Below are 26,283 nucleotides of genomic sequence, written 5' to 3'. Positions count from 1 at the left end.
AAAGTTTCTTCCTCATCGAGCATAACATTTACATTCCAAAACCCCATCCTAAGGCCTACAAAAATATCTGTGAAAATCTCCTCGCTTTGAATGCGTCCCCTCTGGCCATCCTCCTACCAGCCTCGGGCTTCCCTCCGGGACAGGAGGCGTTTCCTCCTGCACTCTGCACAGCTCCTGGCACCCTGGGGACCTGCAGGGAAAGGTCAGCGACTTCCCCTCGCCGGGCAGCTGGCCGGAAAGCACCGCAGCTCCGCATCTGGAGCTGCCTGGCTGTCAGAGCCTGCACCGAGCAGGCTGGGCCCGGGTGGGTGCCCGGGGGTGGCAGCGACAGGCGGCTCGCCGGGTGCTGATTATAGGTATTGTTTCTCCAGAGACACATCTGGGCTTTTATTTTTCGGCCGTGTCCAGCTGCGTGAAGAAACTGCACCCCCCTCCCCCCCACCAGCCGTCATCAAAGGAGTAATTGGGTATAATTGAAGCCCCAGAAGATGTTTCTCTATCTCTGTGCTTCATCTGCGCTCTGAGGAAGCGCCTTACTTTGGAAAACACTTCAGATAAAGAAAATTGGCCACCTCCTGCAATTGCAGCCCTTGTGCTCCAGTTGTGGCGGGCCTCCCCTTACAGGGGGGCGTGAGAGGGGCCTGGGACCCCGGCCGCTGCTCACCCTGTCCTGCAGCCCCAGGGACACAGCGTGACAGCACAGCCAAAAAGGAAGCTTGATACTGCGATGAGACACTGCCAAAGTATTCAGAAGTAATTGCAACAGCCTGTCCACTCACCCTGCTTCCTCCCTGCGCTGCGAGCACAGCTGTGACTCGGGCAGTGGGACCTGCGCTGTCGGTGTCTGCTCCCTGAACAGGGAGGTGGCACCCAGTGGAAAAGAGCACGCTGCTGCTGCCCTGAGAGGTTCTGACTCTGCCTCACGGCATGGCACGGTGGTGGCTGGGTAGCCTTGTGCATGCCAGGGTTTATTTCTGATCCCAGGAGCGACATGAACCATTTTTCCCAGTGGGGCTGTGCCCCAGCTGCCCAGTCCTTTCCAGCTGCCACTTCTCTGTTCAGTCTGTGCTGCTCGCTTGGAAAATCCAAGTCAGAAACCTCAGCTCAGTGTGAATCACCGCCTTTACAACCACCTTTTCCATTCCCACGTCCTTCCCACTCCTAGATTTCTCTCTGGACCATTAAAAGCTCCCTCCAGAGACTGGCTGCCGGCTCTGCTGTCCCCAGCTGCACTCGCTGGCTCTGCCGGGGCACTGGGCTGTGCAGAGGCGCGCTGGGTGCCGGGACGTTCCTGCCTGCACGTGGCAGAGGCACGCTCTGCAGACCGCAGCGCACAGGCTTACACTCGCTCTGCGAGCAGCAGACCTTTCGCCTGAGTCATCGCATCTGTGCCAGTGGGGTGTTACTATTTAAAACGAGCCCGACCTCCAGGCAGGCCACGCCACCAGGTCTTGCCGTCGCCCTTTCTGGCAGATCCTTCCCAGCAAGGGATGCTAACTGGGGCCGCTCTTCCCTGCCTGGGCAGGATCTGGGGGAATGCAGCCGCGGCTCGCAGCCCCCTCTGGTGGCACTTGCCAAATGCTGGCGAAGGTCTCTCGAGACAGGGCTTGGGCTCCAAAACCAGGCAGGAGGCTGCGAACTGGGGACAGCTCCAAGCTGCAAAGTCCGATTCTTCTTCCTGTGCTTGGATCCCCATGTCAGGCCCTGGGGGTTTCCAGAAAAAGGAACTGCGGCCACCATTAGGAGGAAATTTGTGCAATTGTGACTGTGGCCTCATAAAAGCCTGCAATACAGTGATGCTGAGAGAGGAGAACCACACTGGGCGTCCTGGTGTGCAGCCGAGATGGGGCAGACGCAGCAGGAGATAGCGCTGCTCCCAGCTCACGGGGCAGAGGGGACCAGGGGGCAACGTCAGAAGGTGCCACGCACCCGGTGCCCATCTCGGGGGGTTCTCCCCCAGGAGATGCTGACAATAACTCACTGGTGCCTTGCCAAAGGTCTGACACATGGGCACAGCGAGGCCGCCACTGGCAGCATGCCATCGCCTGTGCTTCCAGGAGCGGGGCGCTGGGACGCGACGCAGCTCTGTGTCCTTCCTGCAGAGCAGTGCAGGCGCTGGCCCCAGCCCTGTGCTCGCGAGCCGTGGGAATTCAGGGGGATTCTTCACCAGGCTGCAGTGGGAAGCGACTGGGTCTCCTGCAAGGCTGTGACTTTGCGGAGGGAGGAAGTCAGAGATGAGATGGTAAGGAAAGCATTTGCTTGCTCATACGTTTGTGGCATGGGTAGCCAGAAGCAACATTTCTAACGTACAGGAAATAATTCAGTCTGGGTAACATGACACTGCAGCTCAACTTGTCTTCAAATGAGCTTCTGCTGGTTTTTAACTCCGTGCAGTATCCGCTGTATGCTTCATAATTCCTGTCCAGCCCCAGTCATTTCCCAAAACAAGACAAAAAGAGCGGGCTAGCCTCAGTGACGTTTGACCAGCTCGGGGCGATTCACATCTCTGGACTCTGCTGCCCATCTGCGGAGCTGAGAGGGCTCAGCTCGCTCTGTGGCTCTCCTGAGGGGATCAGGCTGTGTCCAGCCTGTGAGGTGGGCGAGGGCATGCTCTTGGGGTCTCCAATGTCACACTGCTCACCAGCATCCGGTGCGTCCCCTGGGTTTGTAGAGGCTCATCCCAAACAGGTGGCCTTGGGAGCCTAAGTGCCAGTAGGGATCTGAGCCTTCATCACTTTTTTGGCATCATACAGTGGGGTTAGCAGGCACTTGTGTGTCATGGGTTTGCTGTCTGGATGCAGGAGTTAGAAGGTTTAGTGGTGTGAGGGGGGACCAGAATGATATTTTAGAAAGCATCCTTTTTGGATAAGAACCAGATGCAAAGCCTGGTAAAGGCAGCAGGAGGTTTTACCTTGATTTCCATAGGAACTGAATTAGGCTTTTAATGAGCAACTGTTTGCCTTAGCTGCACGCAGCCTTTTTCATGGATATCATGCCTATTGTTAGGCTGTAGCAGAGGAGTGACAGACTCACCAGCAGCATCAGGGCTGGGAGTTGTGAGATTTGGGTCCTTCCTCTTCCCTGCTATTGATTTCCTGTTCCTGCATTCACAAATCATTTTAAATTCCTCACCCTATAAAGAAGAGGTGCCCACCTGGGCATCTGCAGGCACAAAACCCAATCCAGATAGCAACAGTGTCTTACACATCCCCTGCCAAAGGCTGCCGCGTTGCAGCATCACTCAGGGCCAGGTCAGAGCGCCACAAACGACAATTGGTTCCTTCCCAGCCTTTCTGGCTGGGTGTGAATCCTGCAATTAAATATGAATGCGAAATAAAAAGAACAGACTGCGAAGAGCAGACTGAAAACAGAAGAAATTGCTGGCTGCTCTTGGCCGGAGCTCAGCACAGAGCTTGTTTGAAAGACCTGGGAGAGGTGAGGTTTGGTAGGAGGCAAGTTCTCCCTTTTCTTTAAATCAAGCGGCTGCACATTACGGTGACTGGCAATGTAATGATACGTTGCAAAGCACAGCCTGGTGATTCTGGAATTCCTTATAAGTTAATAGCAGTCATGGTCCACTAATCACAGCTAGGATGTTTTAAGCAACTGTCTTTGATATATCAGCTCAGACACCGCGGAAAGGCCTCCTGATGCTGGCCTAGCATGTAGATCATTAGAAAGAGTGGGTGACCTGGTTGTGTGGTTGTTTTTGCGTTGAATCCCAAAGGGTTCGTGGGACCCATGTACAGCATCGCTGAGCAGTCCCAGTCCAGCAGGATAGTGGGGGTTTCGAGGTAGCACCAGGACAGACGTGGAGATACTCGTGTCTCACAAATGGCTATAGAGGCAGAGCCTGAAGCAGTGGGGTCTGACAGCAGAAATCCTATGCCAAGAATTTACTAAACCCTGATACAAATGGCACAGCCAGCGGCAGGGTCTCACTCCCTTCAGAGGCACCGAAGGCAGAGGTGGGTGTGAGGAAAGTGGTGTGGGAGAGCCCCGTGTGGGAGCTGCCGAGGCCGTGCTGCTTGCACGGGAAGCAGCCGATGTGTCAGAAACCCCCCGGGAGCCCGCAGAGCCGGGGGTTGTTGACGGATGTCCAGCGAGAAGGAGGACCTCCCCCGTCGCCTGCTGCCAGCAGGAGATTTTATGCATGTGTTCAGCTTCCTTCCTCTTCTGCGAGCGTTAGTGTGAGGCGTTATTTATGTTGTTATTTTGCAGAGAGAGGGGAAGGTGTAACGCCTGGCTGGCACACGTTGTGCCTTTGGTAATGCTGATGTTTGGCTGATAAGCTGAGCAGGAACAAGGTCTGGGATCTCCATCAGCAGAGGGGACTGACTCCCCATTGATCTCTGCTCACTGCACCTTGTTGAAGTTTTTTGACCCATTTGATTTCTTAGGTTTTCTTTTGTGAAAACCCTCTGATTTTTCTGCCGCTCGGGAGCAAAACATATCTCTGTGTCTTTAAATATGGCAGATGGGGATTTCTTCAGATGTCCAACAACTCAATTGATGGAGACCTCAGGAGACCTCTCCCCTTCCCTGTCCCCCTTCTCAGCCTGTCTTTTCATCTGCAATCTGGAGATGTAAGGGCTATAGTAATAGAGTGTCAGAGGAAGTAATTGATTCATCACACGCCGAGAGAGGAGTCTGTTGCCTTCGGTGTCAATGGAGCTGAACCGCAGCCGGGAAGGGTGAGGGCGGCTTGTAAACACTCCATGGCTGAGCTGGCAGGACAAAGCAGGCGCGCCGCCGAGGGGGTGACACAAAGGGTAGCTTCAAAGCAAAGCTCCCCGAACAAAGCAGCGCCGGGGCCGCGTCTGGGGGAGAAACGGGGACGCTCCCATCAGCTTGTACCCTCATCCGGGCGTTCAGTGCGCTCAGCCCCTCGGCAAGGCTCGGTTCAGCTGCAAGGATTTGGGGGCTGAAGGCGGTGGGAGACACCGCACAGCATTTTAGGTGGGGTCGGGCAGGATTGGTGCTCTGCTTGCCCCAGGCTGCTGTCCTCTGAGCCAGCTCCATGAGGTTTCAGTGGAGGTGCCTGAACAGCAGCGGCTGCAGGCAGCAGGCTCTGCTTCCCAGCCTCCCAGCCCTGAGGCTGTCTGAGATGCTGTGGGGTCAGAAAGCTGTCCCGAGGCGGGCCGGCCGCGGGGAGACCCCTCGTCATTAAGGAGGGATGGAGGTGGCCAGCAGCGGGAAGGGGCTGGTCAGGGCGCAGTTCCTGCAACCTCGTTTCTACCATCGCAGCCTAATGATGTGTTTGTTTCGGGTCTGTGCTGAGAAAAGCCAGTGCAAATGAGAGAGAGGTGGAAAGCCGAGCTGCAAAGCTCCCAGCTGATCCTGGTTATTACCAGCTCCTTCGTTCTTCATGGCGTGTTGTGTCTGAGGCCACGACTGACACCGTGCCAGTGAGGCACAACGGGACTTGGCCCGCTACATCTCCATGGAGGGTGTTGTCCTCGGGGTGGGGGCGGCACAGCAGAGCTCATGGGCATCCCCTCCTCTTCCTCAGCAGCCACCAGCGAGCCCCAGCCTTCATCCCTGTGGCCAACCTGGCCCAGGGCTGGTCCCCATCTAGTACCTGGGCTGTTGGGCACTGCTTGCTGGCATCAGGAGCTGGAGACAGGAGCCTGCTCACCTGCTTCCCCCACTGCCAAGCGAATGTTTGCCCTCTCCCTTCTGCCTGGTCTGCTGCTGTTTGGCAGTAAATTTTCCTCTCGTAGTTGTTATCTTTTATTATTACATTTTTTTTCTTTCTGTTAGTGATCAAGTTGCCTGCGAGTGGTGACAGTAAGATGACACAGAAAGCAAAGTCTAATTTTTTCCACAGATGGATTGTAGCAGAAGGAGGAAAGTGCAAATGTAGTTTCTCAAGTGTCCTGCATTTTGGGGGTATGAAAGGGCTGTGAGTTGCTTCAGTTCCCTTGCAGCAGCAACAGAAGGCAGAACGCCATGGGAAGGGGGGCTATTCTTAACACACTTTATATATATTTTATTCGTGGTCTCACCGTGATTTCCCCCCTCCCAAGAAAGACTACTAAAGACATCTTGCAACGAACGACCCCTGTAGCTAAAGATAGAAGGGTGAGGAATTTATAGAGATGGTTTTGGAGACAGAAATAAAATTAAACAGCCATGTGTAACTCCTGAACAACAGCCTGCAGAAAACCCCTAAAGTGCACATTAGCACATCTTGTTTTCTTATATAATGAACGGTTTTCCAGACATGCCCCAGATGAGAGCACTTCTCTACTCCAACGCGCCTTTCCGCAGTGATCTGGCAACACAGCTTGAAGAAGGCAGCCTGAGGATGAGCGGCAACGCGTGGGGAGCCTTTGCTCCCCCGCCTCGGGGGGGGCAGCAGCATGCAGCGTGGTAGGAGCTGAAACTCCTTCCTGAATCAGAACTCGCCACAGGAGCAGTTTACAGATCTGTTTTATTCTTTCCTTTGCAAGCTGTATTTTGGCTACCTTTTTTTTTTTTTTTTTTTTTTTTTTCCCCTGCATAACTTAACAGTTACTGCTGAGGCTCTTCCTATCAGTGGTGCTTGTACGGGGGAGAAAACAGTCCAAGGAATAAAAATAGAGGCTATTTGTAGTTTCCATTTTTTGTCTTCAAGACATTTTTGAAGAAGTTTTCCAATCTGTTAGGGTTATTTTCTCTCTCTCTGTCTCTGTCTCTCTCTCTCTTTTTATTTTTTTTATTTTTTTTATTGGATGACTGGATTTTTCTCATTTCTCAGAAATTCTGGTTAGATTTTTGAGGAGATAAAAGAATCCAAAGCACAGTGGAATGATTACAAAACCCCACAATACTGCGGTTACACAAGACATAATTGGATGCAACAAATTCAAAACAAACTTCCGAGAAACCCTAAGCAATTATGCACCCCCCAGGCCTGCCTCTCCCTCTGCTGCCACCAGATTTTAATAGTTTTAGTCTCTAAAATCCGGTGAAATCCCTTCAGATGCAGAGCAATGATAGCCTCTTTGTGTCTGTTGTTGCCAGGGGTAGTTACTTATGAGGGCAAAAGCAGGGCAAGCTCTGGGTGCATCTTTTGCCTCAGTATGGGGACAAGCAGCCCCACAAGCTGCAGGCGGAGCCCAGATGCACCTCGTGCCTTCAGCCGCCCAAAGGTCAGAGCAGGGGAGCAATTAACCCTGTCCCAGGATGGGTGCAACGAGTGTTTCCACTGAGAGCACCGGGCATTCATTTAGTTGGCTGAAGCTGGATATGATACAAGCTTTTTAGGTCTGTGCAAATCCGTATCAGGCTCCATGAGGACTGATTCTCTTCTTGCCCCAGGATAAATTAGGAGTGATTACCCTTAAAATGATGAGTTACACAAGTGTAAAACCAGTTCAAGTCAAAGGAGAATCCAATTCATCTGCTGTATTTATAATTAATTACTCTGATTAAGGGCTGGCAGCTAGGATCAAACTTCATTGCTCTTGTTTCATCAGACAGCAGAGGTGTTTGCATCTGCTATTGTGGCTATGAAAAAAAATGCTATTTCAAAGTCCCCAGTAGTTTCTGCAGCAATTTAACCTTTGAAGGGTATGTCCTGCAGTTGCTCGAGATTGTATAAACATCACAGAAAAGTTTTCTCGTCTTTCACAACGTAACCACCCATGAAATGAGGATTTGGTTTGAAGGTGGCATAAGAAAGAGCATGAAGATGGGTGGTGACACAGAAAAATTGACTAAGGCAGCTAGCATGTAATGGACATTAATTCTAGCCGCCTCTTGATTGCAAAACAAGCCCCGTGCTGCTGGTTCACCATTTCTTAACCATATACACCGCAGCTGCTATCTCATTGCTAAGAAGCAGCCTTTTCTTAGAGCACATTTAAAAAAAAACTTAAGCTTTTTATAACAATTTCTGAGAAACAAACCAGCCTTTCAAAGGGAACGATTGCATTTACCAGCCGACATTTGTGGCTAAGCAGGTTCCTGCCTTCCCCTAGCTATCCGCAGAATATTAATGTCTGCTCAACTTCCCTGGCGTTGCAGTTTCTCTTCGTATCCTTAGCAGATGCATTCGAGATATGGCGACATATGGTTCAAGCAGACCAGAGGTCTCGAAGGCTCAAGTCAACACTGGGCATTCCCAAATTTGGGGCTGTTGGCATGCAGTCAGTACCTATTTGTCTCTCCGTCTATCTAGGCCAGACTCCTCTAATATAATATAATCTGTCTAATCAAGGCTGGCTTCTATTCCTGGCTGTGCCGTGAGCTTCCTCTCTGACCTTGGGCTAGCCACTGCTCCTCGCTGCCTCCCCACCTCGCAGGGTCTCGTGAGGATCCCTTCATTAATGTTTGCCAGGTGCAGTCGTGAGCCCCATGGAAATGCCTATAAATAACAGCTCCAAATTAAACATCAGGGAAGTTCAGGTTAGAGCCTTGCAACTCTCTCCCACCCTGGCAAGCCCTGGAACTGGGCTTTAGCTGTGTGTGAGCCCTCACCTCCTGCAAATGATAGCTCTGAGAAAACTGCCAGCCAGGCCAGAGCTTGGTCTGGGAAGCCAGCCCTCCTCAGGCTTTGAAGCAAAGCTTGCCCACATTTGTGTGTTGGGAGGACCGGTGCTATGCCTGTAAACATATAAATGATTTGTCATTCACATTTCTCTCCATCCTAAGCTAACGTCCCTGTAATGCCCTTGAAGCGTGTGTTGGTGAGGAAGGACTTGGCATCTCCTAGGATGTGGGGCTCAGGGGCAATGGGTTTGTTGATTGTCGTGGAGCAGTCTGGGTCCCAAAACTGTGCTTTTTGCCAAATTGCGTGCCTCGGGAAAGGAGCACGCAGAGGAACGGCGCAGGCTCTGGTGCTGCTCCCCAAGTGGGTCCTGGTGCTCCTGAGCTCATGGGTGGGCGCCTGGGAGCTCTGTGCTGGCCTCGGGGAGCCGTGGAGCACGGCTGAGCAGCCAGGGAGCACATCAGCTATTTCACAACAGAAAGGGACTGAAAAGGTGGAGGTCTCCTCACCACCGCAACTGGGGCTTGTTGGCCTTTGTTGTGCCTCGCAGCCTTTCTGCAGCAAAGTGACTTAGGGAAAATAGAGAGAAAGAAGAGACTGGGAAGCAGGGAGGGCTGACTGGGGGAAAAAGCAAGCGAGCATGAGTAATACACGCATTAGAAGTGCTTTATAATTAGTTTATAAAAGCTCTCTTAACATCAGCAAAGCACTTTCTACTAAAAACCTTTAATAAAAGCGCAGCAATATTTGTAAGCATTGTATGTTTTCCGTTTAATTCTGTTAAACAGCTACAAGAAGAGCGTCTAAGCAATGCATTTCCCTCCTTTCTCAACCCCCCATTGTCTGGGAAGTTAAAAGCACTCCAGCTTCGCCTCCCTGCCTTAAAATTCCCCAGTGAAAAGCACTGCGTTTGAGGTGGTTTCAAACCAACTGGCTGCCCTTCCCACTCAAGCAGCAGCCGAAAATACCCTTCTGCTGGAGGAGCAGCCAGCTGCGGTCACCTTCTCTGCGAGAAGACTTGGTTAATCCACTGACCACAGCTGTGGGTTACGGATGCTGCACCCTGCCCTCGCGTATTTACGGTCAGCTCATGGGAGCAGTGCCTAGACGGGGAGAAGTGGCCATGAAAAGTGACCTTGGAAGTGGCAGCCTGCCCAGCAGAGGGGTCAGCCCACGAGGATGTTGGTGCACATTGACCGAAGCACAGGATCTGGTTATATGAGTGAAATGCAGATTGCTGGGTGCTGGTCGCTGCGTAAATGTGTCCCACCCAGCCGCGCACTACTCTGTAATTATCTGGGAATGAAATGGTTAGAGCAAAAAGCATCCCCAGGGTGGGGTTTTCTTCCTTCCAATTTTTCTTCTTGTTTTTCACACGGGAAGAACGAAGCCTGGAAACGATGCTTACGCCTAACAGAAGCAAAGGCCTGGCCAAACTAGATCTTAACGTGGCCAGTGACCCAACGTGAGAAGAATGGGGTTTATCAGCTTGTGTGATGGTGGGCCAAGGCATGGACACGACTGGAGCACACGGTGCCAAAAGAGCCGGTGCCGGGGATTAGCTGGTATTCTCGCTGAAGTTTGTGAGTCTCGTGTTTTGTCCCGGGTGCCTTTGGTGTTTCATTTTTAAAGCCTAAGGCTTAATCGCAATGTTGGAGAGAAAGGAGGTGCTCCCCCTCCTCTGGGCAGGAGTTATCTCCTGACTGTAATACTCTCCCAGTTCATGCTCTGTTTATATGACCTGAAGAAAGCGAGTTTTGCCTTATGAGGAACAGAGGGCTTGGGCCAAGTTTCTTTAGCTAGGAACAAAAACTCTTACGTGTTTATATTCATTTTATATTTGGCAAAAACGATTCCCTGACCTTCTCCTAGGGGCTTTTTTAGTTGTTTGTAACATTTGATTTATTAAGGATTAGCTCCACTAGGAGAAGGCTCGGTTAGATGCTTGGATGAAGCCAAACAGGGTTTAATTCAGAGAGAGGCAAATATTTCCTGATGGTTTACATACTAGATTCATTCTTTTAATTTTCCATTTGCGGATTGCCCAAGAGCAGCTTGCAATATTCCCAAATTGTACGTATTATTGGAAGTTATTCACCCATTCAATAAGCAAATATTTCTTGGTCCAGAATTTGTTTCTGAAATTGCCAGGGCTGCTGCAGCACTGGGTGGTTTGGGAAGCCCCGTGAGGAGCCGTAGGGTGTTTGGTGTTGGCTCCAGCAGAAGCTGTGATCGTTGCAGGCCAGGAGCTGAGGCTGTGGCTGGTGTTTGCGGGTTACAACCCCACGAGGACACAAACAGATGTGTTGCCCTGGGATGCAGCTAGCTAACCTGTGCCTGTGCCATGCAAATGGCAGCTTTTCCAATTCAGTACATTACCTGTGTTTTGCCAACGTTCATATTTTTAACAAATGCATTTTTGCTGCTTATTCACCATTTCACTAGTCACCAGCAGTCCTGCAGCCCAGACGTGTGCTTCAGCTGTGGAAGGGCTGCACACGCAGCGAGATCAAGCAGTTATTTAGAGAACAAAATGTCCCTGCTGTTTGTTCAGCGCTACTTTAAACAAATAGACAAACAAGGAGGAAAAAATTCTACTTAAAAGAAGCCCTAACACTGCCCTCTATGTTCTCCTCCCTGGGGAGAGGACGGGAGCAAACCACAGATGATGGACATTAGTGGGGTCACAGAGGGTGCCGCTGGATGGTGTTCGGGTAGTGAGGGGTCAGGAGGTGATGGGGAGCTGCCCGGGGTTAAGAGAGAGCAGGGGAGCAGACCATCAGCTAAGCCAAATGCTCTTCCTGTGCCAGTGCCTGGTTTCAGGACCGCTTGGATTTCACCTTGGCCAAGCCGATTGCGTTTGTAACGAAGTTAAGGGCTGGGTGATTAGAGCTAACTCAGTGCTTGGTCCAGCGTAGGCAGGATTTTATCTGCAGGCATTTTGCTTTTGGCTCCCAGCCCGATTCAGTCCCAGAAAGGAGCGAAAGCGAAGCTGTCCGGGCCATCTTTCTTTGTGGAGGAGCACACCGAGTCCCTGTGAGTTTGTTTTGAGGTTGTTGCCCGCCAATGTGTGCTGTGCAGATCAGGAACGAGTCACATGAGGATCACTCTGTGTCCAGCGAGCTACTTCTCCTTTCAACTCTAGATTCCCGAGCAGGAGATCTCGTGACAAAGAAGAAAGGCGGATTTCTGGCAGCGAGGAGACGCTGCTTCCCTCCGCAGCCCCGCGAGGAGAGCTGCAGCGTGTTGTTCAAACAGGTTGATACAAAGCGAGTAAGCAGTAGAGGAGAGATGGGCAGTTTCTGTAAATAGCAGCATGCTGGCCAGAGACAGGAGAAGAGGGGCGGGAGAGCGCGGGTGTTAGGAGGCAGCTGAAGAACAAGATGTTCGCAGAAAAGCTGTTTGTTTCTTCGCAGCACGCAGAGCCTGATACTACCTTGCCATTAGTCACGGCCTGGATGAAAATACAAAGGGATCTGTGGGAGTTTCCCCTTCCAGCCCGACTTTGCACCAAGCTTTTGTCTCTGCAGTGGGAGGCAGTTCTTCCATACGTGCCTGGAGGGCAGGAGGAGCCTTGCCAGGTGGCAAAGGCAGGCAGAGGTTGCAGGAGGGACGCCGGGTCAGGCAGTGGTGAATGTGGTTACCCAGCTCTTCGTGCAGCAGTTCTCACCCACAGAAGACTTTGTTGGCACTTAATAGAAGGGCCTTACTGTCCAAGTGCTAAATAAATATGCTAGCCACACTTGTTAAGGACCAGTGTGGTGTCAGAGAGTGCACAAAGTAACTACCCGCTCGCATTGATTGAACATCGACTATTTCTTTAATGTCTGTGCGTGTTTGGCCAAATCCCGCCTGGAGAGTGGAATAAACTGAGCTGTGCTAAGTGGCACAGCGGCACTTACAGAGAGAGGTTAGGGAAGGAGAGCAGCCCAGGAGAGCTGTAGCTGAGGTTCCCCCACACCAGAGACTTGTGACAATACAGGCAAATTGTGTCCTAAATTTTGCAAGTTGTTTCTGAAGTGGATGTGGGCACAGTAAATTGATGATGAGCAAATTGATGAGGAGCAACAGGGAAAGGGCCTTAAATGTAGTCAGCCAGACAAAAGGGAAAAATGTAAGTGTGTGCATATGTGTGAGTGACGGGGTCCCAGGAACCTGTCTGGAAGATAGTTCTGTGCAACATGCAGATAAAGAAGCATTTTGTGTTTGTCCCCAGCATCCTGCAGCATCTCCCTGGCAGATGGTTTTAATGCCTTTTCACCTGCCTCCACAGGTACGACTTCATTGAGATCCGAGACGGGGACAGCGAAGCAGCAGACCTGCTGGGCAAACACTGTGGGAACATAGCACCTCCTACCATCATCTCTTCTGGCTCCTCTCTCTATATCAAGTTCACCTCGGACTACGCGCGGCAAGGTGCCGGCTTCTCCCTGCGCTATGAGATCTACAAGACAGGTCAGTGTCCCAGTCAGTGCCTGTCTCCCGGGCCGTTTGTCACAGTTGTCTTCACAAGGAGATGTTGGCCACCTTTTCAATATGATTTTTAGCATGTTCTCCACAGATGAAGAGCTTTTTTTTTTTTTTTTTTCCTTTAATTTAAGCAAGTCTATTCCATCACAGTACCAAGAAGGTGAAGATGTTAGTTGCACATGATGGTACATTTTTGGATCGTAGTGTGGCATCAGAAGCAGGATTCCTTGCTAAATGCCCTCTTGAATTCAAGGACTTAGAAACATCTCTTTTCCTCATGGCATGTGTAAAGCTTGTTAGGGCTAAGTGGGGATTGTCCCTCTGTTAGGAGCGTACGGAGCTCCCCCTCCTGTGGAGCTGCAATTCAGGACTGATTAATGACGCTGTGTTTTCTCTCCCTGGAAGCGGGGTTTGTAGCTGGGGAGGTCTGGCGCTCAGGGGACTGCTGTCAGCTGTGCCGTACGGGGGCCGAGACGGCGCCTTCCCGGGCGGATATGAGAGGAACTATTCATAATTCTGTTTAATACCAAACTATTATTGAGGAAAGTAAAAGCTGCTCAAAGGCCTTTTAATAGTGTTTCTGTCTAAATATTTGTCAGGATTGTGTGTCTGGGAAGGAGGCTTGAGAACATAAAACCCGCTCTGTGTGCGCTGTGTGTGTGTGGGTGAGCAAGGTGTGCTTGGTGCCGAGGGAACGAGAGCATGTTCTGCATGGAGATGCAGGTGCCCACTCTGTGCCCACGTTCCTGTGTTGTGCGTTGGAAGAAAACACACACAGCTTTCACGTCATCACAGCCAGCAAGAAAAAAATACCCGTGCCTGTTAAGGAATCAGAAAAGAGCACCAGAGGGTGACTTACCCAGGCACCAGTGCCCAGGGTTCACGTTGAGGACAGAGGTTCACAGGCACCCCCCAGCGTGGTCACAGGTGGATGTGAATGTGGAGACCTTGCTGCACAGGGACAAGAATAGGATTCCCCAAATTTATTGTGAAATGGTGAGGACGGGGGGTGTCTGGAGGTTCTCGTGATTTAGGAAAGTGCTGTTGGTGATAGCTGCCTGGGCTGCATAGCCAACCATTGAGCTGGTCTGCTGCAGCCACCTGAGGCCACTGCTGTTTATTAGTGGTTGAGATGTGGACTGGTCCTGGTGGAGTTTAGTGGCTCAGCTGACTGTTGGGATTTGCCGAGGCCAGTTGCCAGCAGGAAAGATGGCAAAGAGTGCCTGTGTTCAGGTGGGAAGACAGCTGACTCTCCTCAGCGTCCCTTGCCGCTCCCTCCCTGTACACACACACCCCTCTGAGCCCAAAGACTCTGCACTGAGTTGTGCTTGTTCCAGGTCAGGTCCACCTGGGACAGGATGGAGTGGTCTACCTGGCAGGAAGGTGGCCAGGCCAGGAAGGAAGGGATGGGACAGCTGGCAGGAACGCTGCCTGCCAGGGTGGGAGCCAGGAAGCTGCCAAATTCATGGGAGAAGGAGATTTTGTTGCTGCTGGCAGGGAGGGAGGGGAAGCAAGGGCTGCTGTGGGAGATGGTGTTGGTTGGAGGCTGGAGATGAGCTTGTGTCCCTTGATATAGGTCCTGCAGAGCTGCCCCCACAGCTGAAGTCGTGCTGGCACATCCCCAGCCACCATTCCCCTGTTGCCAGCAGCCATCCCCCTCCAGAGATAACCACGCTTTCTTCCAGCCACAGCCCGTGAAATCCAGGCTGGCAAGGCAGGTTTCAGCACAGGGGCAGGGGTGAGTGTGTGATCAGGAGCACCGCAGCCCTCCTCGCCTGCGTGGCCCCTGGCCCCGACAGAGCTCCCAGGAGAGCGGTGGCCGTGCTGCTGCAGGGCCACTGCATCCGAGCCAACCTTGCCTTTTGTTTTCAGACACAGGCAGAGGGAAGATTCAGTCTGAGCTGCCAGGGTAGCCAGCAAGGGTGTCATCAGCTTTAAAGGTCATCGGATTGTTATTGTCCAGATGAGTAAAGGCAGCGTTGCAGCAGCTTCTTTCTTCCTTACAGGTGACCTACAAAAACAACACGTTTCAACTGAGCATTTATTTCCACACCTTGTCTAAATTTCCCTTATCACCGTGTGCGAGAGGAGCGATCTGCATACAAACAGCTGCATACCAGCCTCCGAGTCCCCTGATGGGTATCAGTCAGCGGTCTGGGGGCTGACAAAGGAGCCGTCTGCCCTGGCTGGATCAGGCTCCCTGCTGCTCGCTTTGTGAGTCAGCTTGGCAGAGCTGGCCTGAGCCCTCCATCGCTGGGCATCAAAGTCTCCTCTCAGGCTGGTCGGTGCTGCTGAAGCCAGCAGGACTCCTGTTTATTATCTGCAGCTTCCTTATGAAAAGCTGATCCTTGTTTGCTGCTGTCAGCCAAACTGTAGACAAAGATGCCAAATCTGATAAGAGCCCCACACGAGGAAACTTGTTATTGAACACGGTGACATAGTTACGTCTCTCTCCTGTCTCCAGAGGACAGTCCCTGACTCCAAACTCTGGGTTTACTCTTTGATTTTCTCCCCAGCTCGGAGCTTGCCTTAGTTTCTGTTTATCTGTTTGTCTTGTAGCTGTTCAGAATGAAGTACGCCCTTATCCCCATTCACAGCATTATGCTGTGATTTGCGTTTGGCCTCATTTTTTGCCTCTGTGTTTTACCCCACAGGTTCCCACCAGAGAAGCCGGTTGCTTCATTAGGTAGTCAATTAAGAGACCCTCCTGAGCAGCTCTCCAGCTAGGCGCTGCATAATGCGGGGCCGGGATCCTGCCATTACTGCAGGCTGCTGGCCTGACTCCTGTAGGTTAATGCAGAATTGAATAACAAGTCTCCCATTAGCCCGGGGAAGGCTCGTGCTGCCTGGAAGAGCCGGAGCAGAAGGGATGCAGAGGAGAAGGCGGGTGTCCCAGCTAAACCGAAGCAGAAACCTTTGTTAGCGCCGGGTTGCAGCCGTGGCCGCAAGCCCCTGCAACATCTCCTCTCCCCTCCAATAGCTCCAGGCTGCAGATTTCTGTTGGCCATTGTCCTGCCTCCACAGAGCAGCGGTTTCAAAGTCACCGTGGTATGAATAAGGCACAAATTCCCCTTTCCCCAGCCACCCCGAGGCACCTTGGCTCTCGGAGAGGGGGCACCGAGCTGCGGCAGGGGCCAGCGCGGGGGTCAGTGATAAATAAGAGGCGACATTGTCCGCCCGGCTTGCGATGCGAGGGTCTTCCTGAAGGATAGAAATAACTTGCATTTCTGGTGCGGGCGGCTGAGCCTGTGAGAAAGAGGGCTCTGTTCCCCCTCTCAGCAGAGCCCCCGCCACGGCCCCGGTACCCCCGCCTCGCCCCAGACGTAAGCTGGAGCTGCAGGGCTCAGGGCACCACAGGCTGGCCGCGTGCCTCCCGAGGGTTTCCGAGGCTTCCAGCTGACAGTGGAGACATTGGCACTCCCCAGCCCCTCTGGGTCCTTGCGCTGTCTAAATATTTGTGCTTCCAGATTTTCTCAAGAGGAAACTGAGGCATAGATGTCCCTGCCAGAGGGAGAGAGGTTGCAGGAGAGCAGCCCCCGGGGAGAGCTTTCTCCAGAGAGACCGTGTTCCCATTGCTCTTCTCTTGTCCCCTCCCAGGGCAGTCCTCTCCCTGGATGGGAGCTCCTCCATCTGGGCTTTGGGGTGGGGGACCCAGGTCTCCCAGCAGGTCACTGAAGCCCAGCCTGGCTCAGTGTGGCCTCCCAGGGCCACCACCTGGGCATGGGGGACACAGCAGGGGTTGGTTTGGCACATCACAGCCCTGGCTTTGAGTGGCTTTGGATGGGATCTCCCTCCTAGACCCATTTTTGGAGTAATTGGCAAGAGGATCAACAGAGGCACATGGGTTATGTTTCCAGAGCTGTCTGAGGGATTTAGACACATACTGTCCACTCCAGTGAGTGCACAGACTTTATTTCTCCACCCACAGAAAGCTTGGAAAATCACACTCTCCATCCTTGCAGGCAATTCACACAGCTCTTGGGCCACAGAGAATGTCCAGAAGTGAATGCACAACCCATCAAAGATCAAAATGGGGTTTCCACAGCATGTCAAGCTGTCAGGATGAAGCTGCATTGTTAAGACTGTGTTTTTTTTCCTGCCACTACAGGTTCCGAGGACTGTTCCAGAAACTTCACTGCCTCCAACGGCACTATTGAGTCTCCAGGTTTCCCTGACAAGTATCCGCACAACCTGGACTGTGTCTTCACCATCATAGCCAAGCCAAAGACAGAAATCCTCCTCCACTTTCTGCTCTTCGACCTCGAGCATGATCCGCTGCAGGCAGGGGAGGGAGACTGCAAGTACGACTGGCTGGACATCTGGGATGGCATCCCTCAAGGTAAGCTGTGTGGTGCCACGCCAGCATCTTCAGCTTCTCTTAGCATCTCACAAAGCTCCAAAACTCTGTGGTCTGTTTCTTAAGACCAAAGGTGCCTAACCTTAGGCATGACTGCAGCATTGCCTCCCACTGGGCACACTCTTTGGTTGGCCATGGGAGTGATGTGCTTGCAGAAAGCTGCATGCATTAATCCTGAAACTGCTGCTCTGCTGTAACCGCTGATCTGAAGAGTCCCATGGGACACTCCCAGGTGCCACTGGTCCTCTCTAAGAGAAGGGCAGAGAGTTCATGCGTGCTTATCTCCCTACGCTGTACCAACACTGTGAAATAGAGCAAATTGGAGCGTTTCCCAGCAATTGCAGAGCAATGTTTGCTGCAGTGGATATTTCTGCACAGCACGCTGCCTGGCACTGGGCCAGAGGATGTAAAAAATAGCCCATCCCCAAAGCCTTTCTTTCATCCCGATTGGTCCTGCTAAGGCATCCCTGCTGAGAGATGCCAATCTGCTGCTGACCCAGGAACTGGTGGAGAGGCAGGCATTACCTTTGCTGTTCTTTCTTTTGCAGTTGGCCCCTTGATAGGCAGGTACTGTGGCACTAAGATGCCATCGGACATCCGCTCAACCACCGGCGTCCTCTCGCTCACCTTCCACACTGACCTAGCGGTGGCTAAAGATGGTTTCTCTGCTCAGTACTACTTGATCCAACAGGAAGTTCCTGAAAGTAAGTTGGGAATGTGGGAGTGTGTCTTGGGTAGTCGTGTTGCCCGTTTTACCCAAGTTCTTCCCTTGCAAGAGTGTAGCAGGCAGAAGTGTGTACAAGGGCTTATTCCCCGCTGGCAATAGTGACAGAGTTATGCTGTCTGCTGTTTCTCACAGAAATGAGATTTAAGGAAGAATCACATTCTCAGACCTTTCCTTAACTTTTCCCTTGCTCACAAAGCCTTCACACTGCTTTGGGATAGAATCCCTTGTGTATGTGCTCAGCCCAAAGGATTTAGGGCAAGACTTCAGCCCAGCGGGTTTGGCAGAATCATTAAAACATTAGGGAAAATCTCTACAGTTTTCCCAAAATTTGCAGCCCCAAAGTACGAATTGTAATTTCATGTCTAATTAAGGAATGCCTAAAGCTCCAAGTTCAAACCAAAATTTGTTTTAAATCCCTTACTAAGGGAGATGAACTGAAGTGGTGTGAGGACAAAAAGTTGTGTTTTAAGAATGAAGAGCATTTTGATTCTTTGTGGTAACACTTGCAGCCTAGGAAAGATTCAGTTGGTTTTCCCTTCATATTTTTTCATCAGAGCTACAGTTCTCAATCTCTGTTAGCAGTGAACATGTGATACAACAGAAGAAGCCTTCAGGACACCCTTCAGTCCCAGAGAAAGAGAGGAGGTCTCTGCCCCTAGGCTGAGTCCATGACAGAGAGCAGGGTAGAGAAGGGGTTGTGCAAGGCTGGGGGCAGCTGGGTTACAGTCTCTTGCTCCACAGCTGAGTTAAGGATGTCACTGCTGAGACTCTGGGAGTTACAGACAAGCACGAGCTCTTCACCGTTACATATTTCCACACTCTGTTGATCTGTTCTTTAATCCCCTTTCTATTCTGTTCTTTAAAAAGTCTGGGAAATAAAACATTAATAAGACACAAAGCTTGAGAAATCAAGCACAAGAACTCTTAAAGGGTTAGGCCTGTTTTGATTCACACTGGTGTAAACTGAAACTTTAATGATACCACTGAGATCTTAACTTGGCCCATCATTTCCACATGGGGTGGACTTGGCCACACTGAAAACAAACAGTTTGGCGGAGCCCCATTGGCTTACAGCAGCGGCGGGCTTTGTCCCACACAGTATTTCCTATCACTGTTTTCTTTGTTATTGTTTTTATAGGACAGCTGCCATAAAATATATGAGATGTGCAATAAGATTGGTCTAATTGTGACTTTTAAAAGCCTTAGAAGTGAGGAAACACAAATAAAAGCATGCCAGAGCCTTTCATGTCTGTGGCTGGTCAATGCGCACGGGCCTGACCTCCCATATAGCACACGCACACATCCACACACGTCCAGGCTCTCACATGCATGCAGAACCATTAGACCTTCCTGCTCTAGGCCTTGACGATCCTTGGCAGCACAGCAGTGAGTGCCCTCCTGTTGTGCCTGCCCACACTCCTTGTCTTGTTGGTGCTCAGTTTTCACCTCCAGCCTTCCAGAACTTCATGGCAAGGGGACCTGGGGCAGCTTGCTGGAGATGGGGAGAGGGAAGGGACAGAACAGTGTGTCAAAACTGTGCAAAGGCGGACAAAATAGAGAAAAGGAGACAGATCTGCACTGTATTAATTTTCCGAGGGCCATGCAAACATAAAGCTGCCCTGTCTTTAATTTTGCAGTGCCATCTGTGAACACGCACAGCGCACAAGATGGTGCAGATCTGCTCATCTTTCCAGGCAGACAGCTTCGCTCGGGGTTAGCAGGGGAGGATAGTTCAGGGCTGCCTTCCACTTGGGAGTGCAATGCAGAGACTGTAAGCTGATCCGTGCGTGTGTGTGTGTGTTCCCGCTCCAGACTTCCAGTGCAACGTGCCGCTGGGGATGGAGTCTGGCAGGATCTCCAACATGCAGATCAGTGCCTCTTCCACCTACTCGGATGGGCGATGGACGCCCCAGCAGAGCCGGCTCAACAGCGATGACAACGGCTGGACCCCCAATGTAGACAGCAACAAAGAGTACCTCCAGGTTTGTGTGCTTTCCCCTCCCCTCGCCTCGTCCCACTCCACCAAATGGAGTGTCGTGCTGTTAAACTGACCCTTGACCATAAGGCTTGTTGAATTTTTTATTGCCTGTGTGGCTCACGGGGAGCGAGCAGCAGGGGAGCTGTGGTGTCTCCGTGAATCAAGGCGGGCTGGCTCTCCCATTAGTCTGCACAAGGGCTGGCTCGACCCACTGTCCTTCTCCCACCCCCCTCCTTCCTGCCCAAAACTTTGATGAACTTTCCAGCGTACTGACAGAAACGGAGAGACCTCTGCCACTTACAAGGGCCACTGACTGCCACTGGCCTGAGGACCAACGTCTCCAGGAGGCACGTGGAAAAACAGCTAAAATGATATTTATCTCATCGGAGAGTGAGCGGGCTGAATGTCAGGCAGGGGGTTGTCAGAGCCAAGGCTTTCCCTAGGACCTGGTTAGATCCTCTGTGTCTGTCCGCACGAGGTTTCTGGCTGTCTCATTGCCGTGAGACATTGCTTGCTAAAGGGCACTAGGAACGGGCGGTGGTGAATGTCGCTGCCTCAAGCAGATATCTCATTCTTCATTCATGGCAGTGCTACTAAGCCAGCTCCGCTAACCTTTCTTAACCCACACTGTAAAAAAAAAAATGCACAAAAGGGAAAACCAGGAGCTGTAGCACTTGCTAATTGGGCATCATGCTTTTATTTTACATGGAAAGTCAGCCCTTGTCTTGTTTCAATGGACATGAGCTTCCAGGTTCTGTGCAGATCCTGTTGCTTGGTCTGAGGCAGGAAGAAGGCTTTGTGGTGGTGCCATGTGGCCAGACATCAGGACAAGTTACTCTTGTCCCATGGTCCTACCTGCAAGCATCCTGCTGAAGTCAGCCTGGGGCTTTTGTGCCTGTTGACATTGGTTCTTACACGCCTGTGTGCCTCCCCAAATGTTTTCATGGGTCAGGAAAAGTAGCCAGGAGCTAACTGGGCTCTCAGGTGCTCACCACTCTGTCTCTTGTCCCTTTTTCCCCTGGAAAGGTGGACCTCCACTTCCTGACTGTGCTCACAGCCATCGCCACACAGGGTGCCATCTCCAGGGAAACCCAGAACGGGTACTATGTCCGTACCTACAAGCTGGAGGTCAGCACCAACGGGGAGGACTGGATGATGTATCGCCATGGCAAAAACCACAAGGTAAAGGCCTTTTTGTCTCTTTTGTAAGTGCCTTGGTGGGTCTTGCAGTCGATGGGAGGGAAGAGAACAATGATTTTACAGGACTGCAGGATTTAATCTGTGAGGGACCCTTTTACTGATGAGGGCTAAAAGACTGATGATGCTTTGAGCAGAAATAGTCCTTTCTCCTCTGCACAGCAATGAGGAAACACGATTCCTTGGAAAACCTGGCTGCTGTTGCATCTTTCGTGGTGGCGAGAGTATGTTCTTTGACTGCAAATGAAGGAGAAAATGCTTTCACAGCCTGTGTTTTGCCATACAAGATTCATTGAGCTTTTATGGCCATAGCCCCGTCTGCATGCTGGGTTAACAATCACAAAACCACATGAAACTGTAGTTCAGGAGTTATTGAGGCCTGGAAATGAAAGGGCACAAATCCTAAGAGGGGATCGCACCATCCCAGAGAACAAAATGAACAATAAATAACGAGGAGCAATTCAGGCTGCCAGAGCTCTGGGATCTGCACGAGCAGGCGCGCTTGGCAGTGGTGCATTGAGCCCTGGGAGCTGCTGCATGCTCTCACCATGCTCCTGGGAGGCTCAGAGGGATGGGAGCAAGGCGGGAGAGGGTGTCTGGCCCTTCCAAGCCCTGTGTGGCCAGGCGAGCCTTGGGCAGTCTGTGCAGGAGCTTTGGTGTGTGGGGAGAGCCAGCCGTGGAGTTAGGGCAGCCGTGGTGCTGGGCTGCTCCTGCTCTGTCACTCACCTTAGTAGTGTGGTTGTCCTCTGGTTAAGGGCACCTTGGAAAAGCCTTTTCCTGCTCTGCTGTGGAGCCACCAGCGCTGCTGCTGCAGCTCAGGTCCTCCCCGCTGCCGTGCCCTGATCTCTGTATGAAACGGGTGGCCGGGGGCCCGCCTGCCTCCCCCCGCATGCACGTCCCAGCAGTTTCTGCTTCCTCAGCACTTCTGTTAAATTAACTGTCCCCTCCCTTTGCTGGCACAGGCGCTGCTGGCATGAACTGCAGTAGCCTGCCTAGTCCAGGATTCATCCAGACATTTCCTTCCCTTCCGGGCCATGCGATTTCCCCTTCCCCACAAGCGATTCAAATTCACTCTGCATCCCAGAACGAGCCCCTGCCATGCTGAGGCCCCTAGCAAGGCTTCATACCTGCAATATTTGGAGCATTTCAGCTCTTCACGTGCCAGGGAGGTGGTGTTAGTGCTATTTTAGAGGTAGGGAAACGGGGACGCAGGACAGCAGAGCATCCCCTAGGAGTCCTCCCCTGGCTCAGGCTGGCTGCGTTGGCGCTTGCTGCCGGATAAATTGCATCCATGGGGTTGTAACACACCAGCTCCCCCGGGACAAGCCCCAGGGCTGCAGCTCGTGGCAGAGCTCCTGCCATGCTGTACGGCGGGGCTGTGCTCTCGTGTGGAGGCTCCATGGTCTCCCCGAGGCCGCTGGCTGCAGCAGGCCCTCCTGTGAGCCAGGGCCTCTCTCCTCACCCCGGGCAGACCACAGACACCAGTGAGTGTGAGGTCTCACTGGGGCCGTTGCTGCCAGCCAAGGCAGACAGAGGCTGGCAGTGCTCCAGCTAGCAAGATGAGCTAAACAGTTCAGCCAGGCTGGCGTTCCCAATAGCCACGTGCAAGAAATTCGCCTTTTGGTGTCTAACCGAGGTGGGAATCTGTCCTACAGAGTGATTCTGGTCACTTGTGCCAGGAGACTGCCCATCCTCACGATCCCAGGCCCTTGGTCCTCAGCTGGGGCGGAGCAGGATGGCACATGGCTGCTTTCAGCACCGCCAGAGCAGCGTGCATCAGTCTGCAGAGAGCAGGGCCCTACAGCCTGGCTGGTGCCGACCCAGAGCAGTCCCACAGCCACCATGCCTGGGTTCGGCCCTTGAGCCCTGTCAGCTCTTTCCTGCCCTGCTTTCTCTCTTCACAGAAAAAAAAAAAAAAAAAAGGAAGAAAAATCAAACCTCTCTTTTGCTCCTTTATTCCAGTCTCGCCTCTTTCCCACATTCTGGCCTCAATTTAGCAGGCACCTCCCCAGGCTGGAACACAAATAATTGCTTTTTGGTGCTGTGCCTACCCCTCTAGTCAGGGACTGCTCTCCCTCCCCGCTGAACGACCAGCCTCAGGCAGCCCAGGCGCTGCTCCTGGGGCCAGGGGAAAGCCCCTCGCTCAGGGGCCTGGCCGGGGGGGCTCCGGCCCCATTAATCTCAGCCCTCCCTGCGCGAGGGAAGCTCCCAGTGCCTGCATTGAGCTCGCAGGTACCGCCCTGCGTCAGTGCAGTGCTCTGCACACTGCGGGCTGCAATGGTGGAGTGAGCCATGCCAAGGAGATTTGTCAAGTCTGCCGCAGCTTGATTTGGTGCCACAAGGAGTGGGGAGGGGAGAGGAGGGATGGGGTAGGCAGACAGGGACTCCAGTCCTCTCTACATGCATACACACACACACACACACACACACATATAGATAAGTGTGTATATATATATATATGTGCAGATGCACACACACATGCGGGGTGTATCAAACACTGCTCTCAATTCCTGCTGCCTGTGTGGGCCAAAAGCAAAGCTTTGCTGTGCTGCGGGCAGGTCAGCTCACATTTACATCTTCATCAAAGCAAGAGAAAAGCGGTGAGTGCAGGAGGGGTGGGCAGAGGACAACACGGAGGATGGGGAGCTCTGAGCTCCCCTCCTCCTTCCCCCGCTTCCCCTCCCGGCGGTGTCTGGGAGGAGTGGGGCCAGGCTGTTTCCCTGCGAAACATGAGGGCTCACCTTTGGATCCGCAGCTGCTGGCACTCAGGGCGAGGGAAACGGGAAAGGCAGGATGGAGCAGCGGAAAACAAGATTAATATGCACTCACGGCAGACGGGGCTGGCGGGGCTGTTTCCTTGCCGAGCGCTGCCGCGCTCTGGGCTGGGGAGGCAGCGGAGCTGCAGCCGGCAGGAGAGGCACGCCGAGCTCACAGCGAGCTCACGCCGAGCTCACACCTTCCCTGGCCCCCCGCACCCCTGCCGGGCTTCTCCACTACCCCAGCAGCTCACTCCCTGCAAAGCCCAGGCAGCGCTGCTGTCCCAGTCTGGGGGTGGTGCCCAGTCCTTGTCGGGATGTGGGACCAAAGGTGCGGGGCTGTCTTCCCCTGCGTCCCCCTGGGACCAGGCCCCATGCAAATGTTCCCAAGCTTGCAGGGCCCAGGGTCATTGTCCCTGTGTGCTGGCAGCAGTGTCAGCTTGGGTCCCGCTGTGTCACCTGGGGCTCGATGGCCCCCAGAGGTTATCTTCCAGGCACTGACCCTGCAGCTTGTGCTGAGATCTTATCTGGCTCTTGAACCCTAGGAAGGAAAAGAGCACCTGGCAGGATTTGGCCTTTTGTTTCTGGCCATTTTCTTCGGGCAGATTCTGCGGTGAGGACTTTATTGGAAAACAAAGTGCTCATCCGTTCTGATCCACTTCCTTCTTTGCAGGGTCTCGGATTCCTGCTCCCGTGTGGTCTGAGCTGCTCCACGTTTGTAATTGCAGAGTTCATATTGCAGGGATCGTGCAGTGGGAGGGATGGCAGCTCTCCCTGCCTCTGTTTCTGGTGTGAAATGGGAAGAATGCACCTGAAACATTTGCCTTGACAATCTGAGTCAATGGAGGAGAAGTGGCAGAAAGAGCCAGCTGATGCACATTTTCGATTTCTGATTCATTTCGGTACCTTTGTGCTTTTTATCAGCTAACCTTCGTGGGCAGTATTTCAGGTGGATGCAAGGAGGCAGGTTGAGTTGCTGCAAAGAGCTGCAGCAGTATCTCAGCTGTGTATGGAGCTGGGGACATCAAAGGTGTTCAGTGCTGGCAGAGGATGTTGAGGGTGACTCTTTGGAGACCTTCATACCTTCCCTTAGGAGCAGTCCTCTGTCTTTTTAGTTCTTAATGAGGTCTCCTGTGTTTATTCACATGGGGAGAGTGAGAAAAGCTTTCACTCCTGTGGCTTGTTTATCTGGAAAACTCAGGAAAAGCTCCTGTGATCGGCCAGAAGGCCACGAGTGCTTCTGCACAGAGACATCACGGTGCAGTTTGCCCAGAAGCATCCCCTGGTCCCAGCCTGCTTCCGTTGCTTTCGCGGGCAGGACAAAGACATCAGGCTTTGGGAAAGGCAGCCCTGTGCGTTCACCCTTGGTGCAGTACCAGGGGAGAATTACAGCCTTGGCTTTTCCAGCACGGCTGCAGCTTTGTATTTCTGAGCCTGATATCTCCTCTGTAGGCTAGTAGAGCGCTGCTCATCGTGTCCCTGGTGGCTCCCAGATCTGAGTGGAGTCTCTCAGAGGCACCGTGCTGGCAAGCCCACCCCCGCACGCTGTGCCTTGCCCTGGCCGCTGTGCTTCATTGCCTATTGCCAAGTATCATTTTTCTTTTACCTCCTTGTTCCTGGATTTAATAAATCCCGGACTATCCACCCTCCACTTGAGCCAGAATCCTCCCACCATCAAACATGCCCCATTTTGTGCCTTCCCTATCTGAAGAAAAATAATCTTCCCTACTTTTCTCCTTCATGCTTCTCTGTCTAAATCCTGAAGCCCTAATCCTGTTAGCATGCTCTGTTCCAGGGCTCTGTCTCCACGGGAGTAACATAATCCTGCCATAAATCTAGTGGGTCCAGAGAGACACATACATACGGATGAAGGCAGAGCTGCTGCCATCCTTGGCCTTCTCCTCTGCCTCCCCAAGCCGCTTTCTTTCTTTAGCTCCACAAGAAATTGCGCAGTGGCCAAGCAGCCCTATAAATGCAGCAGGAGAGAGGCTGCCTGCTGTCCCCTCCCCGATGCACTGCCTCTTCGACTTCATGGCCCTTTTTTTCTCCTGCCCTGCTCCGCAGCTGGCACAGCTCCGTGCCCACCGGCACTGACGCAGCTTCAGCAGTGCCCCCGTCACCTCGGGGCAGTTGCAAAGTATCCGAAACACGACTTGGGAGCGTGTGTGCACGGATAACCTGCCCAACCCTCCCCTTGCCTGGGCGTCTTCTCCTGCCACTTGCTTTCTGCAGCAAATTAATTAAGCTGCATTGATTATCAATTTAATTGTACATGTCGACCTGCCGACTGGACGAGAAGGGAAGTAACCGTAAAATATGTGG

General features: G+C 52.5%; 1 protein-coding gene across 5 annotated transcripts in view; it reads left to right on the top strand.

The window, feature by feature from the left end:
- NRP2 (neuropilin 2) overlaps nt 1-26,283 on the top strand; it is an 84,238-nt gene that overhangs the window by 14,110 nt on the left and 43,845 nt on the right. For all 5 annotated transcript variants that reach the window (XM_084289260.1, XM_084289259.1, XM_084289261.1 and 2 more), the window contains exons 3-7: nt 12,750-12,931; nt 17,055-17,285; nt 17,852-18,007; nt 19,843-20,012; nt 21,035-21,190. In XM_084289260.1, the coding sequence (XP_084145386.1) occupies nt 12,750-12,931; nt 17,055-17,285; nt 17,852-18,007; nt 19,843-20,012; nt 21,035-21,190 (895 nt within the window). The remainder of the gene's footprint in view (nt 1-12,749; nt 12,932-17,054; nt 17,286-17,851; nt 18,008-19,842; nt 20,013-21,034; nt 21,191-26,283) is intronic.

This window comes from Netta rufina (assembly GCF_964035555.1).
Source record: "Netta rufina genome assembly, chromosome: 6".
Lineage (NCBI taxonomy): Eukaryota > Metazoa > Chordata > Aves > Anseriformes > Anatidae > Netta > Netta rufina.
The sequence above is the reverse complement of the archived record's forward strand: the minus strand, read 5'-3'. Positions and strand labels throughout refer to the sequence as shown.